The following is a 20026-nucleotide window of genomic DNA, read 5'->3' on the forward strand; positions in this document are numbered from 1 at the left end:
TGTTTTTTGTAGACCTTTCATTACCCAAACTAGGTAACACCATCAGTGCTAGCAAAGACTAGCATTGATGATGTTACCTAGTTTGGGTAATGAAACGTCTATAAGAAAACAACCAAGCTCAGAGAGCACCAAGGACCACTCAAATCAGCATAGTTACCTCGAAATAAATTCTACTATACACCATGGACCTTACTTGTTATCTATCTATCTATGTGCAACACAACAGTGGTATCCATCATTTTTTTTTAAATTGTTCCCTTTTTTAAAATGAACATTTCATTCAAGCTTCATTAATGCCGTTTCAAATCAGAAAGTCTGAAAATTTAAGACTACCAGATTTGGGCTGAAAAAAAATCCAGTTAGTTACTAGATAAAAGCGAACTATTTTCTGTATTGCTTTCCTGCCATTTACTGGTAACATTATTTTTTCACTGAAGATTTGTTAACTCTAGATGTGGATGGTTTAGTATTGCTGTTTCCCTGGGCATATTCAAACAGTTTTGGAATTGGGTGGAATTTCCTGTGTGAAAACATTTCAAATATACCAAATGCCAATTGTCCACAAAGTAGTTGCCTGCCTTTGACCGTCTCTCAGCAACCATTCCAAGCATCAACAAAAGCTTCCCTGCTCATACATTTCTAGAAGTATTTACTAGAGGGAAGGTACAAGTATTTTGGTTTTAAAAAATGACTGGGCAAAACTAAAGGGATGGCAAGTCCTGCCATTCTCAGAATTTAAAAAGAAAACACACAAAATGTTTCTTGATGATTTACAAGCATGAAGAAACTGTAGCTACTTTTTTTAAAGTAAATGTTTAAATCTGCAAAAAAAGCTTTTCAAAAACTACATTGCTGGAAACACAGGCCAGATTATGAACTGATTACTATTTATAAAAATAAAGCTGGTTTATTTTGTAGTTGATATATTTTGTTATTTATACATATACCCAAGTAATCAGTGGGCAGGCACTATTTGCAACTGGTTTCAACCTTTTCCCTAAGCATTTTGTAGATTTAAATTAGAAGCAGGAATTGGGGGGAAACCAAAAAAGGGGAGTTTCTGAAATAATGTAACCCTTGTTAAAAATACAGAAGAGCCTGATGCCACATGATCCTATATTTGTTTTCAGAAAATGTGAGTGTACTGTAAATTTGTATACTTTATATTCAAGAAGTAATAAACTAAATGGAAAGATAACTAAGATAACCATTTAATTCTCCATCTTCAGCTATCAAAGCAAATCTATTTCATTCTTTTAAAATGCTGCCTTGCATTTGAGAGGAGTCCCTCTTATGAAGCTGTTACTTTTTATGAAAGCATAAGTAGAGGAATTAAGCTACAATTTTGACGTCAAAATTGTAGCTTAATCCCTCTACTTATGCTGACTTTCATAAAAATTAACAGCTTCATAAGAGGGACTCCTCAAATGCAAGGCAGCATTTTAAAAGAATGGAGTCAATTAAAATTAACTAAAATCAACTAAGAGAGACAGCGTGGCACTTAAAAAGTATTCAACTTGGATGGGAGAGACCTACGTTCAAGTCCTTGCTCAGCCATAGGGGTCACTGGGTTATTTTTACACAATATACCTAAGAAGATTTTGTCAGGGGTCTGTTCTCCGAGCTTGCTGTTTAGGTCCTGGGATGTTTTGTTACCAAACTAGGTAACATCTTCAGTGGGGAGTAGGTTGATCTTATGACAAGACCAATCGTTCATCCATAAATGAACAAGACACTTCAGCCAGAAACTCCACTGCAGATGTTACCTAGTTTGGTAACGAAACATCCAGGAGCTAAACAGCAAGCTTGGAGAACAGACCCCTGCCAAAACCTACAACCCAAACTATGAATATTCTGGCCAATGTCATAAATCCAGTACGATCATGTGATTTTTTTTTTTGCTTGGCAACTGTGGTACTTAGCAATGGAACTCCCAGTCCCAAATATGTTTGATAAGCGAGGATTATCTGTATTCTGTCCTAAAATACAAGCACACCTTAAGAACCTCTCAATGATTTTCAAAGCTGGTGTGGTCTCCTTGGAGGGAGATGTAATGAAATAAAGTTTATATTCCTTGCTCTGTGAAGAAGCAGGAAACTAGTTATTTTCTGGAATGTAAAGATTTGACATAAGACTACCTAAATGTTGGGCTAAGGTTGAGATGATAAGGACAGCATCGTTGATGGAGAAACATAGGCATTGCTAGTCTAATTCGTGCCCATGTAAATTGCATGCAATGTTCATCTTCCAATCCAGCTTCAGCATGTAAATTGAATAAATAAGGGAAAAGACATGTCATGTTTCCTCTGCCAATCTGGAACCAGTCTGTTTCACCATGTTTTGACCATAGCATAGCTTCCTGACCTGTATGTAAGTATCTCATGAGGACAACAAGGTGATTGTTATTGAGTAGATAAAATTAGGAAGAAATCAATTTAGCAGCAACACAGTCCTGTGCTTACCAACTGTAACTCACAATTAACCATGGTATGGATAGTAAATCACTGAAAGCAATAATATGCATATCCCCCTATTCCCTGGTAGATTGTTGGAGAACTGTATTATTAGGATAAACAGCAAATATACCTAAACTAAGCAGCTAATACATCTAAAAAAACCAAGACAATTTTGTACAGCACAATACTTCGGCATTGGAATTTTATGTGAAGTTTTAACCTAACGAATAAATCTTCTAATCTGTGAAGAAATGAGGAAACTAGATATAAATCATACTTGAAACCTGCACTTTTACAGAAAAAATGATGTATTTTGATGACTAGGATAGTAAATGCATTCAAATAAAATCTGTATAACAGTTCTTGTAATTGGGCTATTGGTCTAGTATGCAGTTAAGGCAATGATAGCTATTTCCTCTCCTGAATAACTTACTTTTTCCCCCAAGAATGAGTTTAATGGCATTCTCATAAAAATGTCATAAGCCCAGAATAATGTGCAACATTAAAACTGGTATTCCAAAGGGAATCACTTTTAAAAAATACCACTAATGCTGTAGTCCTTAATTTTATTTTTTTATTTTCAAAATTCAAATGTGTTAGTATGACTGTACTCTTGATAACCACTTTAAATTGAATTTAAACATACCAGTATGTTCCGAGTTAAGAAATTTCAAAATCTCTTTGGAATACTAATTTCATATTTATAGATTACTTAAAAGTATTTTTCTGGTAAAAAAAATTAACCTATTTCCCTGAATTGTTTCAAGACAGTTGATGATGTAAAGTTTAATATAAAATATTTAGTCACAAAATAGTATTGCTTTTGTATGCACATTGTGGCAAGATTAATTTGCTCTTTTTCAATAAAAACTATACCATCTCCCATAAAATTCTAAACACATTAGGAAATGTGATGTAGAACAGAATTACACATGTGAAACAGGTACCAGCACAACAGTGAGATTATATTACATCAAAAAATTTTAATGGTCCCAAATATATACTCAACAACCAAGCATACACTCGGGGCAAAATAAAAATAAAATTATGACATAAAAGTGACATCTAGAATTCCATTCAATCTTTTAATTAAGGGACAGATATATCCCTCATCTCCAAACAAAAATCTGCAGTTTAAAGGGCAAAAGGGAACAGATTAAAAAAAAGAGGAAACATGTTGAGCCCTCCCCGAAAGAGTTTTTTTAAAATCTGTTGTAGTTTGACTAAAATGTTCAGAATGTGTGGTTTTAAAGGCAGGTCTCTTTATATAAAGAAACTGCTGGCATTCTTAGCTAATGAAGAATTATGGCAGAAAAGCCTTTTCTTCAAAATCTCGTACATGGTCCAAGAAATCATAATTTGATTGTAACAACTGAACAGCCAATCCAGAATTCCACCATCAAAACTCCTGCCCTGTTGGCGTTGTATTTTCCATTTCCTTCCCTGAGAAAAGGGCAACGTGTGGTCCAAGCTGGAGAGGTCAAAGGCATGTTTTTCCATAAAGCGTAGTATTTCCTCTTCTGCTCCGCCAAATTGGCACTGATTAGCAGAAATCTGTTTTAAAGTTGATCTGTGTTATACACAGTAATTTTTATTTTTATAACACGGACTTCCCACTCTGGAAACCCGGAAACCTAGTTTGTATCATAATCCATACTGGTCTTCATACTTGTCATTATGAAGACTCTAGCTTTGCTTTCTGTGTCAAAGGTAGATTTTCTTCATCCTCTTCCTCATCATCATCAGGATAGTCTACAAGCCCAACTAGTCCTCTCTGAAAAAATGAAAAATCATTTGTAAATTGAACTGAGTTTCATTCACAAATTTAATTTACCAATTAAATGAACTGTTTCATGTAGAACTATAGTACTTTGATAAATATTGTAAAACACAATATTTACAATATTTAATTACAATATATTTAAATTATATTTACAATATTTAAAGTTTACAGCATTTAAATTACAAATTATGAATATACTGAACTACCACTAAGTAATATTAACTCATGAACTATGTAAATGGCTTTATCATTATTACAATTAAGAAATGTTTAGGTGATTTGTAAAGAATTAAGGTGCCTGAAATTTAGGACTTCCGGTTTTGCGCCTTAGAGCGTGGCCAAGGGATTGCAGAGTTTCGCACCCCATTGCTAGTTTCGCCCTGCCAGGGGACCCTAAATGGGTCTAAAGTCGCCTCAGAGAGGCAATGAAGAAAGAGGGGCACCTCAATGAGTGCGGGACGACGGCAGTTGTCCCACTCAATTCTGGGGAAGCCCTCTAACCCGACAGGAGAAAGGCTGGCCACATCTCAGTGACCAGCCCAAGCTACTTGCAGCCGAAGTCCAAAGGCACTAACCAGAACAACTGTGAACAACGTGCTTGAAACTGGGTGAGGAATTCGATCTTCTCTCTCCTATTTTGTATCTGATTTCTTGGAAACGATTCCCAAGAAGCAAAGCTCCTCCCAATTTGAGAAGGGAAGGGACTACACCCCCACCCTCCCATAGACGGAAGCGGGGAATTAAACTGTTATGGGGAACAAAAATATATTGAAATGAGATAAAAAATACTAGTCTGGATAAATTTAAAAACTAAAAAAACTGTTAAAATTCCACATCTGAAAAAGTATTGATGAAATTATATAATAATAACAACTACTACTACTACTACTATTACTACTCCTCTTTGCCTTAAAAGCGGGAAAATGAACAGCTACTGACGCCTAGTGGAAGATTAGAGAAAACTATAGCTGCACTGACTCAGAATTTGGCAAGAGATAGCAAAAACAGCTAGGAACAAAGCATTGGGCTATCTACTACAGAGTGAAATTATGTATGTTTAGAAACTGTTGACCTTCTGGGATTATAAACACACTGAGCTGCATTTTTAAGTTTAAGAACTATTTACAGAAAAAGAAAAACCTTGGCCTTTGGTTAATCTTCTAAAGGGGAAGTTACTGGAAAGCTTTCAGATGGATAAAGACTTTGGACTGAAATCTTGGCTGGCTGATAATTATAAGACCCCTGAAAAGAAGAACTGTTATAAAATACTGTTTTCAATGGTGCTTTGATAATTGGAAACATATTGGATTACAAAAACCATATCTAAAGATAAGAACTACACAAGATTTGGTTGTTTGGATTTTAAGATGGGCTGGTTTGATAAATCTAATTAAAGAGACTATGGTACTGGTGAAAAACTACTTAGAGGAGGGAGACAAAATGGATGTTGTATATTTATCTAAAAGTGACAGAAAACATGCACATGGGTCACTTTCACAAATGCAGCTTTGCGCTTAAGCGCTCGCCCACTTCTGCAGCCTGGTTCTGAACGGGCTGCAGCCCGTCACTGGGCTGGGACCGGGGCTGGAGATGCAAATGTAAATTATTCTTTACATTTCCAACAGTGGATAATAAAATGCAATAAAGGGGAACTAGACACAAAATAACAATGATAATTATTTTAAATGTCCCTTTATTATTAAGCAGATATAAAACTAGAGAGAGAAAAACACAAATGCTATTCGAACAAATGGCAAATTTTATTTGCATAATAGTAACCATGTGGATTGATTGAATAACATGGAAAATATAATACTGAGGCACAATCAGATTAAAGGAAAAAAAGTACCTTTGTAGTTATAGCTGCCATCTGAGATGTGCTTTTAGAAACTGATCCAGGAGATCCTGGTGACCCAGGAGATCCTGGAGATCCAGGAGACCCAGGCAAATTACTTGCTGATGATTGGCTGGTGAGGTTAGTCTTTGTACCACTTGAGAAGGAAAGTTTAAAACTTGGACTCTGGCGACCAGAAATGTTAGTTTTCAGAAGGACCTCCTTTTCTTCGCTTTCTTTAACTAGAATGTAAAACAAACACTGCTGTAACAAGTTGGACTATTAAGCAAATTAGATAAAGATATAATCTGATCAAATTACTGAAGTATCTCTGCTTATTTCAAAGGCATTGTATCACCACCTTTCTCCCAAATGGAAAGAACATTAGTTGTTACCTATACCTACGCATTACTACATACATTATGTAGTTGTAAGTATAAGTAACAACTAATACAGAGATACACATTTGCCAAGTAGGTAACAATATTCTTCAGTGGAATGGCTTGCCTAGCAATTTTTAAATATTATTTTTCAGTACTAGATGCAGGTTTTTAATTTTTCCAAAGCTTTTTAAATCTTTGAATTTTAACTGACTAAATTTTAGCTCTGCTGTAAAGATTTAATTATTCCCTTTTTACCTGCTTTATGCACCGCTGCTGACTACTGATGTTTTGCATTACTTTCATTTATTACAAATTTATATTGTATTCATTGCTGAAACTGACTCACAGAATTGCTGAATAAGTACAATAAATTATTCTGTCTGTAGATAGATAATAGCTATTTATCTATTATATTGATAACATCAATATCTATTTATTATCCAAAAACACAGTCAGGAAAATTTAACTTAGACAAGTTTTTCTTGCTAATATGCTTTTATGATTGAACAGTGTGTGCCATAACCAGATTTAAAAATAATAACAAACCCAAGTTGGCATTAGATTACAATAATCTTTTCAACAATAGTATAACAGAATAGCAGAGTTGGAAGGGATTTTGGAGGTCTTCTAATCCAATCCCCTGCTGAAGCAGAAAACCCTGTACTGTTTCAGACAAATGGTTGTCCAATATCCTCTTAAAAATCTCCAGTGTTGGAGCACCATAACTTCTGGAGGCAAGTCATTCCACCGATTAACTGTTCTATCAAGAAATTTCTCCTTAGTTCTAGGTTGCTTCTCTCCTTGATTAGTTTCCATACTTTGCTTCTTGTCCTGCCTTCAGGTGATTTTGCAGAATAGGTTGACCCCTTCTTCTTTGTGGCAATCCCTGAGATATTGAAACACTGCTATCTTGTCTTCCCTGGTCCTTCTTTTCATTAAACCAGACATATCCAATTCCTGCAACTATTCTTCGTAGCCTCCAGTCCCCTAATCATCTTTGTTGCTCTTCTCTGCACTCTTTCTAGAGTCTCAACATCTTTTTTATATTGTGGTGACCAAAATTGGATGCAATATTTCAAGTATGGTCTTAGCAAGATATTGTAATGTAGTATTAACACTTCACGTGTCTTGATTCTATCCCTCTGTTAATAATAGAAGTTGTAATCACAATAAAGGGCAACAGAAAAAAAGCAGGGAGAGACCTATGCTAGAAAGATAACCCTAGTAGTTAATTGGTTGCTTTTGAATTGTGGTGTTGGAGAAGATTCTCGAGAGTCCCTTGGACCGCAAGGAGATCAAATCAGTCAATCCTAAAAGAAATCAACCCTCACTATTTGGAAGGACTGATACTGAAGCTGAAGCTCAAATACTTTGACCACCAAATGAGAAGAGAGGACTCAATGGAAAAAACATTGAGAAGAGGACAACAGAGGATGAAATGGTTAGATCATTGACACAATGAACATAAATTTGGACAAATTCCAAGAGACAGTGGAGGACAAGGGGGCCTGGCACGCTATGGTTCATGAAGTCACGAAGAATCGGACACAGCTTAGTGACTGAACAAGAGAAATTAATTGTTGCTGGTTGGGGAATTCTGTGAATTAAAGTCCACACATCCTCAAGTTATCAAGTTTGAAAACCACTGATCTGGAGCATAATTACCTTGTCTGATCTTGTGAAATAACAGGAGACCCAGGTCCTCCAAATGATCTAAAGGCTTTTCTAACTACTGAAGCATCTCTCTCCTTGCAGCTTGCCTGTTCTTTTCTACCTCATGTTGGCCAGGGGGATTAGTGATGGGGACAAACTGGCAACTAATAACATGTTCCCCTAAGTTACTTACATTTTTTTCTTTCCATAAATTTACTTATAGGATCCATAATATCTTCATCATTTTTACTTTTATCAGCGGGTGGCACTACTACCTCCCCATCTTCCATATCATCTTCATCAGTGTTAAACCACATTTCTTCCTCATCCTCCAAGGTCCTTGCATCCCTTCTGTATCTATGGTTTCTTAAGATGGATCGCATGCTATAAAAGGATGATTTTGTAATGAGGTTATAATATATGTATACTGCTAAAAATGAGTATCATGCTGAATCCTAATTCTCTAATATTTCTAGAACATACTTAACTACTTTAATACATTTTCCCAAAAACTAACTCCAGATGTGCATCATTAATAAAAAAGAGAAGGTGTTTATGTGTTAATGTGACACATTATCATTTCTAACCTAATTACTTAGCCATTGCACAAACATATGGTTATTCAAAAATAAAGCATTTCAGCTATGTTTTGCATGTGTTGATTTGTAATATATGTTTAAAATTTTGTAGATCAACCCTGAATTATTTTCTTATACAACAAGAAACAAAGATTCTCCTAAGTCAGTAAACCTAATTGTAATCAGATTAAGATAATTCCAGTTTCAGGCATTACATAAACCAACTCCCAGTAGTCTCAATGGATGTATTACACCATTCTCATTCTTGCTGTTTCAAAATAAATGATCATTCAACTGTCCATAGAAAAGACATTTCAATAACTGGACTATGAATCTTCTTCTATTTTTCAGTAACTTTTCAATAGGCAAAGATCTAATAATAATTTCAGAGTGCACTAACCTGTCAAGTTTGGGATTATCTTGTCTTTCCCTTTGTTGCTCATAACGTAATTTCAAACCTTTGAAAGTCTGTACATAATCTACATCTTCTAGTGCCTTCCAATAATTCTCAATTACATGAGCTGTTAAGGATTTTATGTCTTCCTGGAAAACAAAGTTATTTTAATCCATTTAAAATGTTAAAAACTATACAATTTTGCTCAAAAACATATAATAGAGCATATTTGATCTGTTCATAAGTCAGGTAGTCTTTCATGCATATAACTGATAAGCCACATAAACTTAATTATCACTGCAAAAAACAGCTGGTCTATTGCACTGAAGTGGAATAGTTGTAAACTGTCTATCTACCTTGGTATTTTGTCATTTAATCTTAGCATTTTGTAATTCTTTCAAGCAGAATAAATTGAAAAAAGAAATTTAAAACAAATTATTTGAAAGACTCCAACATGCTACATTTGGATGTCATGGCAACATAAAATCAAACAAACCAGTGCTATTTGTGGAGGCAGAAAGGAGCCTAAGGGCCCAATTCAGAGTAGACTAAAGAACGTCCATCAAATTGTATAAAATTGCTTCTTGATCATTTTATTTTTGCTTAAAACATCTAGGTTTCAAAGTATCATTTTTAACACAAGTGATAATGGTTTTATTACAGCCATCTGAATCAATTCTGACTCCTGGTGGCTACAAAGACAGAGTAGAGTTTTCTTTGCAATATTTTTATAAGTGGTTTGCCAATATCTTTGGGGATGGTTTTCAACTTTCCAAGCTAGGGCTGAGAGAAAATGACTGGTCCAAAACCACTCAACTGAATTTTGTACTTAAGGACTAGAACAAAGATCTCCCCACTTTTAACCCGGAACCTTTAACTACTACATCAAACTTGTCTTCCAGAACTGGTAATACAAGTATTTTTTTTAAAAAAGTATAAGCCTCTATCTTAAATATCGTTATTTCCTAGTATGTCTGTGATGATCAGAAGAAGAGGTACTAGATCAGAATTATCTTCATTCCATTTACATTCCACTTACAGGGTAATTTCTAATTTGGCAGAATTAAAATTCATGGAATTACATGAAGATTCACCAGACTGGACCTACTGGATACAGAGGAATGTGACTGTTTTATGAGCTTCAGGTAGCCTTGAGACCCATTTTTAAATACTTCAATGTTTAAGGAACTTTATAAAGTTATAGCATGGCCTTATGGTCATTCCATAAGGCAATAAAAGAAAATGTACTTTTCAAAGACTTCAGTTCTTTTAGAACAATGTGAGATTTAATTTAGAAAATATTTCAAAAAATATTAGGGCCATCATGTAAAATAAGTGCAATCTTCTTCTGCTTAAGACTTTTGTATGTGTGGAAGAACAGAATATTAGCTAGAATTTGTTAGGAGCAGCACCCAACCCAGGTGAATGATCCAAATTCATTTTAATCCCTAGCCCAAAACATTATTTTTCTCTGAAGATCAGGAATGGTGATTTCCTTGTGTACAATCAAACTAAGTTCTTTATCTTCTATGTTCCTGGAACAATGTTATGGGACCCTATTTTGTGGCAAAAAATTGATCACAATCTTTTGATTCACATACATTGTGAATTTCCATTTTTACATATTTGTGTATTTCTGAGCCACTGCCTTCATAACAATGATTAATGGTCCTTTTCCCCCTAAGTCTTATTTCTAGGTAAAAGTGATTGTGAATGTTTTCCTCAAAGAATCCGTATAATCTCATAATTCTATCACAATCAATATTATGGGAATATCCATTATTCCTAATCTCCAATATTTCTGACTGTGTGAACTTCTCCCTCCATGTGAATACATGCAAGACAACTTCACTTAATTCCCAAGTATCAACATTCATTCCTCTCTAAAAAGAAATACTCACCACCCTAATAAATTCAAACATTTCTATAATAGCAGAATTCATTAGATTATAGCGGGATCCATTGTTGAGAAATGCTTTGACCACTGGTTCAAACAAAAAACTTTTCATTATATAGCGATTGTAAAATTCATCCTTCAATCCAATTATCTTTCTTTTAAAACGTAGGGCACCTAGTGGAGAAAATACATATTTTCAATAGCAAAAACAGCTATTTTCACTCATCTTGTACAAAGAGTCCTAGTATTATATCATAGACAGGTAACACTGTACCTGCAGACAACTTCCTACAGATTCACAGATATACTTCATTTGACTTTAATATTTTAAGATTATTTTAATTAAAGAATTGATTAGCATTTTTATTTACATAAAGGTCTATTTTAACATTTTTAGAAAATAAGGCATGTTTTTTGCAGTCCAGTGCTTCTTGGAATTCTAACCTCTATTCTGAATTTTAAAAAAGAAAAAGCAAGCATACTGGAGATTTCTTTACCTTTTTAAAAGTTTGGATACAAGACAAAATTCCAAAAAAGACTGAACTACAAACAATGCATGCTTTATTTTCCAAAAATGCTTGTGCATAATCTCATGTATTTGTGTTCTAGTAAATTTATACTTTAAAACTGGCCATGCCGGTCTAATTTCCAGTTGTAGCTACAATACTGATAAATAAAAACTGCCCACTCTTTGGTCAAGAAGTTTGTGATGGTTCTTCTCTTAAAAAGTAGTATATAACAGACATGTAATATTCTGTAAATGGACTTCTAGTTGTGGAATGAAAGTTCTCTATCTTTCTTCTATCTGTGCCCCTATGCCCTGCCAAACTCTACATAGAAACATCACCCAACTCTGCAAAGTGGATTTGAAGGGCGACATGAAGGGAAGAGGGAATTAAATTTTTTAAAGAAGCTATTCTATCTGTAGATAGAAGGTCTTTTTAAAACTTAATGTAGCAACACAATAGCAAAAAGCAAAGTTGTTGACACTGGAAATATACTAACAAGAGGAACAACAAAAGTACACAGAAAGGACAAGCAACCTTGGCCCTTTGCAGCAACTTCCCATCAGTCTGACCACCATGGTGAAAGATAGAAATCTGCAAATTACATCCCAAAGCATCTCAATGTCAGGTTCCCTGTCCTTTACCACTCATAATATGTATTAAGCTGTTATATAAAAATGAAAAATATGTCATCTACATATAGCTCCATAGAATTTCTTTAGGAATGTCTATGTAGGTAACAGATCTGTTCTTTTGAACGTACGTTTTGATAATTTGCCTATATATTCCTGGAATTCTCAATCTATCCAAATTTTTAAATATTAGGTATTTTTGTAGTAGAATACTTTCTATGAATATTCTGAGGTCCATTAATGATGATTTGAGTTGTAAATATTTTCCTCCTCTGCATTAATGAAAGGCTTTTCAACCAGTGGTATGGGTACCACCTGTGGTACATTGGCACCTGGCAGGTGGTACACGACCATCCTAGAAAAGTGGTAGCGAGTGAGGGGAATGAGCTGAACCGGTGGCAGCACCGCACAAGCCTGAGCGAGAAATGGCTGGAGCTGCAGGGCTGTCAGGGCTCAGTGGAAGCGCCAGGATCAGCCCCAGGCTCCAGCTGGAGCTCGGCGCTGATCCTGGCGCTTCTGCTGAGCCCAGAAGAAGCGCCAATCAGCTGGAATGTTGCAGCATCTCCAGGGTCTTGTGATTTACATTCAGATGCTTGGCCACTGATTCATATTTATGACGGTCACAGTGTCCCAGGGTCATGTGAAGTAACCAAAACCTGCTGCAATCACCCAGCAGACGGGGGGAATAAAAACCAACCCCCACCCCACTCCCGCTGCCAATCCTCAACAGAAATGCTCACAACAATGAAAACCTCGGACAGGAGGAGAGCGCCGCTGGGTGGGCAGGCAGGTGTCTTGCTCGACTGTAGCTTGGGGGGGCACTTTTTTCAGTGCCATTGTAACTTCGAACAGTCACTAAACGAACTGTTGTAAGTTGAGGACTACCTGTACTTCATCACTTTTTTCCCTTTTTTGGGGGGGTCATCAAGTTTTTGACACTTTGCTAGGCGACTGGTGGTACTCGGATATTGCCATATCCTAAAAGTGGTACAATGGGTGAAAAGGTTGAAAAGCCCTGCATTAATGAACTTATAGCTAGCAATTAGGAGGAAAAATAAAGTTGTGCAGAACATTGGGATTCAGTGTCCAAAACGTGCTTAAGACCATATGAAAACAGTTGGCTAAAACACTGTTCCCAAGATAGAAAAGCAGCTGTACAGGGCAACCACACAACTCTGGGAAAAGATATGCCTGCTTTAAGGTTTTGCAGACAGATATTACATTTGTGCTTAGAAGTATCTTTTAGAGATGAATTTCAAAGTGCTGCACAGTGCTATTAAAAAACCAACACAAATTATGTTTTATTTCATGTTTTCTGTTTTCATTAAAAATAACAGGCAAACGAAATATCTAAAAAGACTGCGAATACATAAAGGCAGAGGCCTACTCTACATCGTACTTACATAGTGCCAAGAATGCATGCTTTGAGGCCATTAGAACTAGTACTCTTCGAAGAATATCCTTGTTAATTATGTAGTTCTTTATATGGTATGTATGATGTTCTACACAGAAAGTTAATAACTCTAATATCAAGGCCAATAACTGAGCAGTCTGAAAGTCATCTAAAAACAAAACAAATAATGTATTTGCTGATATACATTTCCATTATTTTCAACAGATGTCCTTTTATAGCTCACATTTTACTACCTGCAAAAGCTAAACATAAAACATAAACACACACTATATTGGACCACTTAATTTTCCTCTCAATTGTTAGACATGTAAAGCAAATACTTTATGGAATTTAACACCATTAAAAAAGGGAGGGAAACACAGACTCTCCCCCATCTCTAATTCTTTAGTTTTTTTACTGGCAGATGTTATCTTTAGAATAGAGCAGGGGTGTCAAACTGCCGGCCCGTGGGCCAGTTGCATCATACGGAGGCCGTGCCCACCCCAGCTCCAGCAATGCAAAAAAATAATAATCATGATACGTCACGACACGTCACGTGACACGGCAAATTTGACACCCGTGGAATAGACTATAAAATATGAATAAAGAGCTAAATAAACTTCACATGTTTATAAGCAAGAAATGTGGGCTTGAATGAAATACATTCAAGCAAGCTGTAACATCAAATTATTTTAAAATGGGAACACATCACATTTGGAATGACAGGTCTACAACCCAATGCCTAATAGGAATGTAACAGACTGCTGTAACATAATAATCCTTACAATAGAATTCTTCCTTATATGCAATCATTACTTGTTAATTTTATGGTTCAGAAACAACAGTGGAAAAAACTCCTGAAGGCTCACCTTTGCTAGGCTTTTCCTCTGTAGTATTGGCCAGTAATGGTGCAGTGAGAACATGCATACAATGTTTATAAAAGAATCCCAAGAATTCTGTCTTTTCTGTTTTCTATAGAATAAAAAGAAATCAATTTCTACTTAATGCATACTAATTCTTTAATGCTTTAACAAAAAAAATTAACATAGTAATTGATGTTTTTGCTTACATTTGCAGTAGCTAGCATGTTTTCTGGATCCACTAAAGTACGCAACAGGCCCATCAACTGGACTGCTCCTCCAAGTTCTGGATCTGTATCACATATCATGTGTTCTATGATGAGGTTAATGAGCAAGATGTCCTAGTTAAAAATACAAAACACCAAAAACATTAAGCATAACTAAAAGGTGAAATATACCAAAAAGTAATTCCAGTTAAGAGGTCTGAACTTGTGAATCAAATGGAACTGTGTTTCTATATCAGCATCCACTAATAATGCACTTTTTAAAAAAAAGTAAATGTGTCCCAATGTAGATATTTTATATTATAAAAATATTTTAAGAGAACATCCAAAAAGAGAGAAGATAAGGATCCCAATAAGAGTTACAATTTTTTTTTTAGTGCTTGATCTACGAAGGCAGCATAAATATTTATGTAATGTCATTGGCCAATGATCCACAGACACTTTAACTGCAGAATTTGACAAGTAATATATTTACAATAGGAAATATGCAGTAAGGGACTGAAATACTTAGTGTTGACAACAGTAACACATTTTTGAAAAAGAAGCATTTATCTTTCACCTCCTCAAGAAGCCTCACTAAATCGCTTATTTTAGACAACTATATAGTCTTGTCTGCAAATTTCCCTTTTTAAGATGATCAACAGAGAATTACAGAGAATCCTGGATAAAACTGATTATCTGGACCTCTATCAGAAGGGTTCAGCCTAGGCCTGGAACAAAAGCCATAATGGCTATTCTGTTGGAAGATCATTTGGGGGGCTGAGATGGGGGAGTTCAGCTCTCTGGTCCTATAGAATCTCTTGGTGGCTTTCGATACCAGGGTCATGATATTTTCCTGGATATGATGTAAGGGCTGGGACTAGGGGCACTGAGTTGCAGTTATTCTTCCTGAGTGGCTGCTTCCTATCAATGATGGTGGGGGATGAAAGGAGATCATCTGTCAGCAGGTATCATCAATATACTGATGATACTGTTATCCACTCCTGGTCTGACAGGAGGTGTAGTGAGATTTTTGATCCAGTCCTTAAAGAGTATTAAGTGTGGGATGGCAAAAAGCACATTCAGACTGAAACTAGCAACACACAGTGACTGTGGATTTCAAGGCCAACTGAATTAGAATATAGTCAGCCCTTAACTCTGGACACGATTGTACTCCCCAAAATGAGTTGACTCATACCACGGGGGTCCACTTGGAGCTCAGCTACTGCTCAAACAGACAGAACCATGGCTAAAAGGACTTTTGCACAGATAGGCTGGGATCTCATAGTACATTAAGCTACAACCAAGAAGTCAAATTACAACTGCAAGACATAAACCAGATCAGTATCAAATCAAAATGAGTATTGCTTATCCAATTATACAGTATTCAGTATATCAACATTTCCATGGGATAACTATTCCCCGTTCCCCAAAAAGCTAATACTAATAGAAATAATCTAAATTATATGTTCTGAATGGGGCGTTGTCTTAGTTGAACGCCTTTTCTCAGCATGACGATGGAGAATCCACCAATGGGTTCTGCTTGTCTTCTGCCCGTAGACTAAGTCAGCCAATTTTGCCACGCCTCTCCTCCTGGGACCTCCCTTTTCCCAGTCTCGACTTAGTCTACAGCCCGGACAGATTTATCTTGGCTCCAGACTCAAAAGACACTAAATCAGGTCATATTCTTCCTTTATTGACTGCAAACGAACCTCCGTTCGTCTCCCCCCCCTTGAGTGAAATCAATAAAGGAAGAATACGACCTGATTTAGTGTCTTTTGAGTCTGGAGCCAAGATAAATCTGTCTGTCCGGGTTGTAGACTAAGTCGAGACTGGGAAAAGGGAGGTCCCAGGAGGAGAGGCGTGGCAAAATTGGCTGACTTAGTCTACAGGCAGAAGACAAGCAGAACCCATTGGTGGATTCTCCACTTGTCATGCTGGAGAAAGACTGCATTTTATTTACTAAACAACTCGTTAAATGCCACTAACTATATTTTTTTAGTAGCATGGATGAGAAAAAATTTAATAGCCCAATTCTTGCTCATAAGATTACAATATAATTAGCATTAGGGTTAATAATAAGTAGAATTCTCAAATAATAATTTAGAGGATTTGATTTGCAAATACTAGCACTATAAGGAAATCTCATTTGTAACAATAATGGTTAGTGCTGATAAATAAGTAACACTAAACCACAATTGTAGACCTGGGAGAAAACAAGAAATATGTGCTAAGAAAATAAAGGGGGGAGGGGGGAGAAGAGATGATTTTATATCCCCCAAACTAAATCCTAAACTGTAAACTCACTTGCAGGAAGCCAGTGACAGATTATTCAGATGAGATATTTTTCTATCAAGTTTCAAGTTAAATAGTTATTATCGAATTTATAATCCAACACATCTCAAGACGTTTGAACAGCTTTACCATATGTTATGTAAAATTGAGAGCAACAAATTTATATAACTGTTATCCACTTGTAAAGTTATAGAAAAGTAATTCTTTCAATTAACACTTCTGAAACAAATTTTATTCATATTCCTTATTAATGGATGCATCACCAAAGATCATCTACTTACATCATCATTCTGCTGAGCTTCTTGCATAACAAATTCTCGTACCATAGATGGGTTATATTCAACTAAATATGAGAATATATCAGTAGCCGCACTGCGTACTTGGGCATCATCCATGCCCTGCAAATAAACAAAAACAGACTGTGTACATATGATGGAAAAGCATGACCTAAAATTCATTTTTCATTGTTTTAATTCACTTATCATTTTATTTTCTATGTACTGCCTCAATCTTAAAATATTCTCCATTTTGATGATATTGCAGTTCAAGTTTCTTTCTATGGTTTTGTATAAGATTGAAACAAAATGTGTTTCTTGATTAAAAACTTCAGATTTTTTTCGGCTTTTTCTCTTTGCCTTTTTCTCTTTTGCTCTGCTCTCTTTTATTTCTGTTAGATCATGATAGGACAGAATATAAATCATATATACACTGTATTTCCACCCCAAAATTAAATTGTTAGCATTATGGAAGGCTGAAAAAAGTTACACAAATTAAGATCACCTAGTTTGGAAACTTACTAGTATGACTTCTAGTGCTGGAAGTATGCCCATATTTGACAATGTTTTGAAAAAAGCATCACGGTTTTGAGGTTGTAATGTTTGAGAAAATGCACAAAACTCTTTAAGGAAATTTACCTGAAACACAGAAAAAAAGAACCATGTTTATCAATAAAGAGAATGCAGCAACTGTCTTTTTAATCATTTATAAAAACATTCCTACCAATTCTTGTCTTTTCTCTTCATCTGTGGCTTCATCTGTAAGTTGTGCAAATAGGTCTGTCAAGAATTTTTCATCTTCCTGCAAAAATAGAACAGAGGTCCACAAATTATATTCACAAATTTGAATTAATACTAAATATAATGTATCTTCCACCATTCCCCTCTAGGCAAAAAAACACCAGTTTCAAATCTGGTAATTTGAAAGGACAAGTATATAGATCATTGGTATGTGCTCAATTTAAAAATACTGTAAAAAATAACATTCATTTTGTTCTAAGAATATATTCCCACTAATTTTAGACATCAAAGATATTGTCTACAATATTTATATATCATACTTCACGATATATACACATTTTCTAAACGAAAGATCACTGAGCATCAAAATCTAAGGAATTGAAGCAGTCCTAAGACCTATCATTCAATCATCGAGAATGTTTAAGAAATGAGCAGGATCAATTGTATTTGAAGACATAAGACTTTATATAATATCACCATGGTTTTTACAGAGACATGAATAAAAATTATGTCATGCTAACCAATTGCTCTAAGTTTATTTCTGTTATTTTTCCGTGTTTATTGGATGTCTTAAATATTCATTTTTAACAAACAAAATGCAATTTGAATAGTTAGACCTATTTTAAGCACTATCTCCCATTCCTAAAACTAAAAATGGACCAGATTTAAAAAGTAGCAATAAACTTTTTTGAATATTAAACTAAAACTATTAATATTTCAGAATGTAACATGGACCATCAAAAGTCAAGCCCAAACAAATAGAATTAGAACTTTTTTATATGAATCAGGTTTATTGCTATAAGGAAGGAAGACAATAGTCTTCACTTCTGTTTCGTCATATTTCAGAATGTGATCTTTTATTCTTTGCAGGTGGTTTATTTTTAATAGTTCCTTGAAACATACATACATCATTCCTTATTTATCTTATTCCAAATACATGTTATTGCGTCTAAAGGCATGAAATTCCTATTAATACTGTAGAAAGTATTTTTAGCTTTTTGATACCATTGTATCATAAGCCAGGTAAATAAAAATGAGGATTTTAAATAACTAAAATTGATATTTAAAATGTAAATATATTTCTTCAAAATATTATAATACTTTCTTTGCTATATTATTAAGAAGGGATCTATCTCAGAGATATCACAAAGAGTAAACCAAAATATATTCTACACATGACCAGTATCTGGAGATGGTGGATACAGGGCAGATGTTCTATTCTACAGTTGATGTTAATGACACATCCCCAATGAAGCCCTCATCCTTCTCTCTAAAACACAATGACAGAAGTACAAGGAATACAGGATGTGGAGCACAGATTAGATAATGAAACAGAAACAATATATTCATACAGGTTCAAGAAAAATTATCCTGAATGTCCACTATTGATTATAAAAAGGAATGCCTACCATAATAATCCTGAAAAATATAGATAGTTCTCAACTTACAACAATTGAGCCCAAAATTTCAGTTGCTAAGCGAGACAGTTATTGAGTTTTGCCCCATTTTACGACCTTTCTTGCCAGTTGTCATGTAAATCACTGCGGTTAATTACATGGTTGTTAAGTGAAGCTGGCTTCCCCATTGACTTTGCTTGTCAGAAGGTTGCAAAAGGTGATCACATGACTCTAGGACACAGCAACCGTCGTAAATATAGGTCAGTTGCCAAGCATCTGAATTTTGATCACATGTCCATGGGGTGCTGCAATGGTCATAAGTGTGAAAAACAGTCATCAGTTTTTTCAGTGTGTTGTAACTTTGAACAGTCACTAAATGAACTGCTGTAAGTTGAGGACTACCTGTACAATAGGCATTGATAAAACTGGGAAATTAATATTTCTTTTTTAGATTATAAACAATGCAAACATAAAGAAAAAGATAAACAACTCAGGTGAAATTTTCCTTTTTAAAAAAAATTACATCTACAAAAAACAAATCAGAAATACATTTCATTAATTGAAATTAATTTTATTAAACCATTACTTTGATTAGGTTTTTATTCCACAAACAATATAAACAAGCTTTTTAATACAATGTAAAAGTGGCTTAGTATTGATGATTCTTCTCTAAACTTATGAAAAATATATCCTTTAATCATACTTAATTAAAATGGAAATGAAACTGGTTTACTACCTAATGATTT

The 20026-nt window shown here is 35.0% G+C and overlaps 1 protein-coding gene across 1 annotated transcript in view; it reads right to left on the bottom strand.

Annotated features, from left to right (window-relative positions):
• Window positions 1-3421: 3421 nt before the first annotated feature.
• Window positions 3422-20026, bottom strand: part of PPP4R3A (protein phosphatase 4 regulatory subunit 3A) — a 30092-nt gene continuing 13487 nt past the window's right edge. Inside the window, exons 5-15 of the mRNA XM_015826688.1 lie at window positions 17867-17944; window positions 17665-17781; window positions 17149-17265; window positions 14579-14710; window positions 14379-14481; window positions 13520-13678; window positions 10983-11152; window positions 9088-9230; window positions 8303-8493; window positions 6089-6315; window positions 3422-4230 (exon numbers count right to left, since the gene is read on the bottom strand). Of these exons, the coding sequence (XP_015682174.1) occupies window positions 4132-4230; window positions 6089-6315; window positions 8303-8493; window positions 9088-9230; window positions 10983-11152; window positions 13520-13678; window positions 14379-14481; window positions 14579-14710; window positions 17149-17265; window positions 17665-17781; window positions 17867-17944 (1536 nt within the window). The 3' untranslated portion in view covers window positions 3422-4131. The remainder of the gene's footprint in view (window positions 4231-6088; window positions 6316-8302; window positions 8494-9087; window positions 9231-10982; window positions 11153-13519; window positions 13679-14378; window positions 14482-14578; window positions 14711-17148; window positions 17266-17664; window positions 17782-17866; window positions 17945-20026) is intronic.

The sequence above is a fragment of the Protobothrops mucrosquamatus genome, unplaced genomic scaffold (assembly GCF_001527695.2).
Source record: "Protobothrops mucrosquamatus isolate PMUCROS unplaced genomic scaffold, P.Mucros_1.0 scaffold_211, whole genome shotgun sequence".
NCBI lineage: Eukaryota > Metazoa > Chordata > Lepidosauria > Squamata > Viperidae > Protobothrops > Protobothrops mucrosquamatus.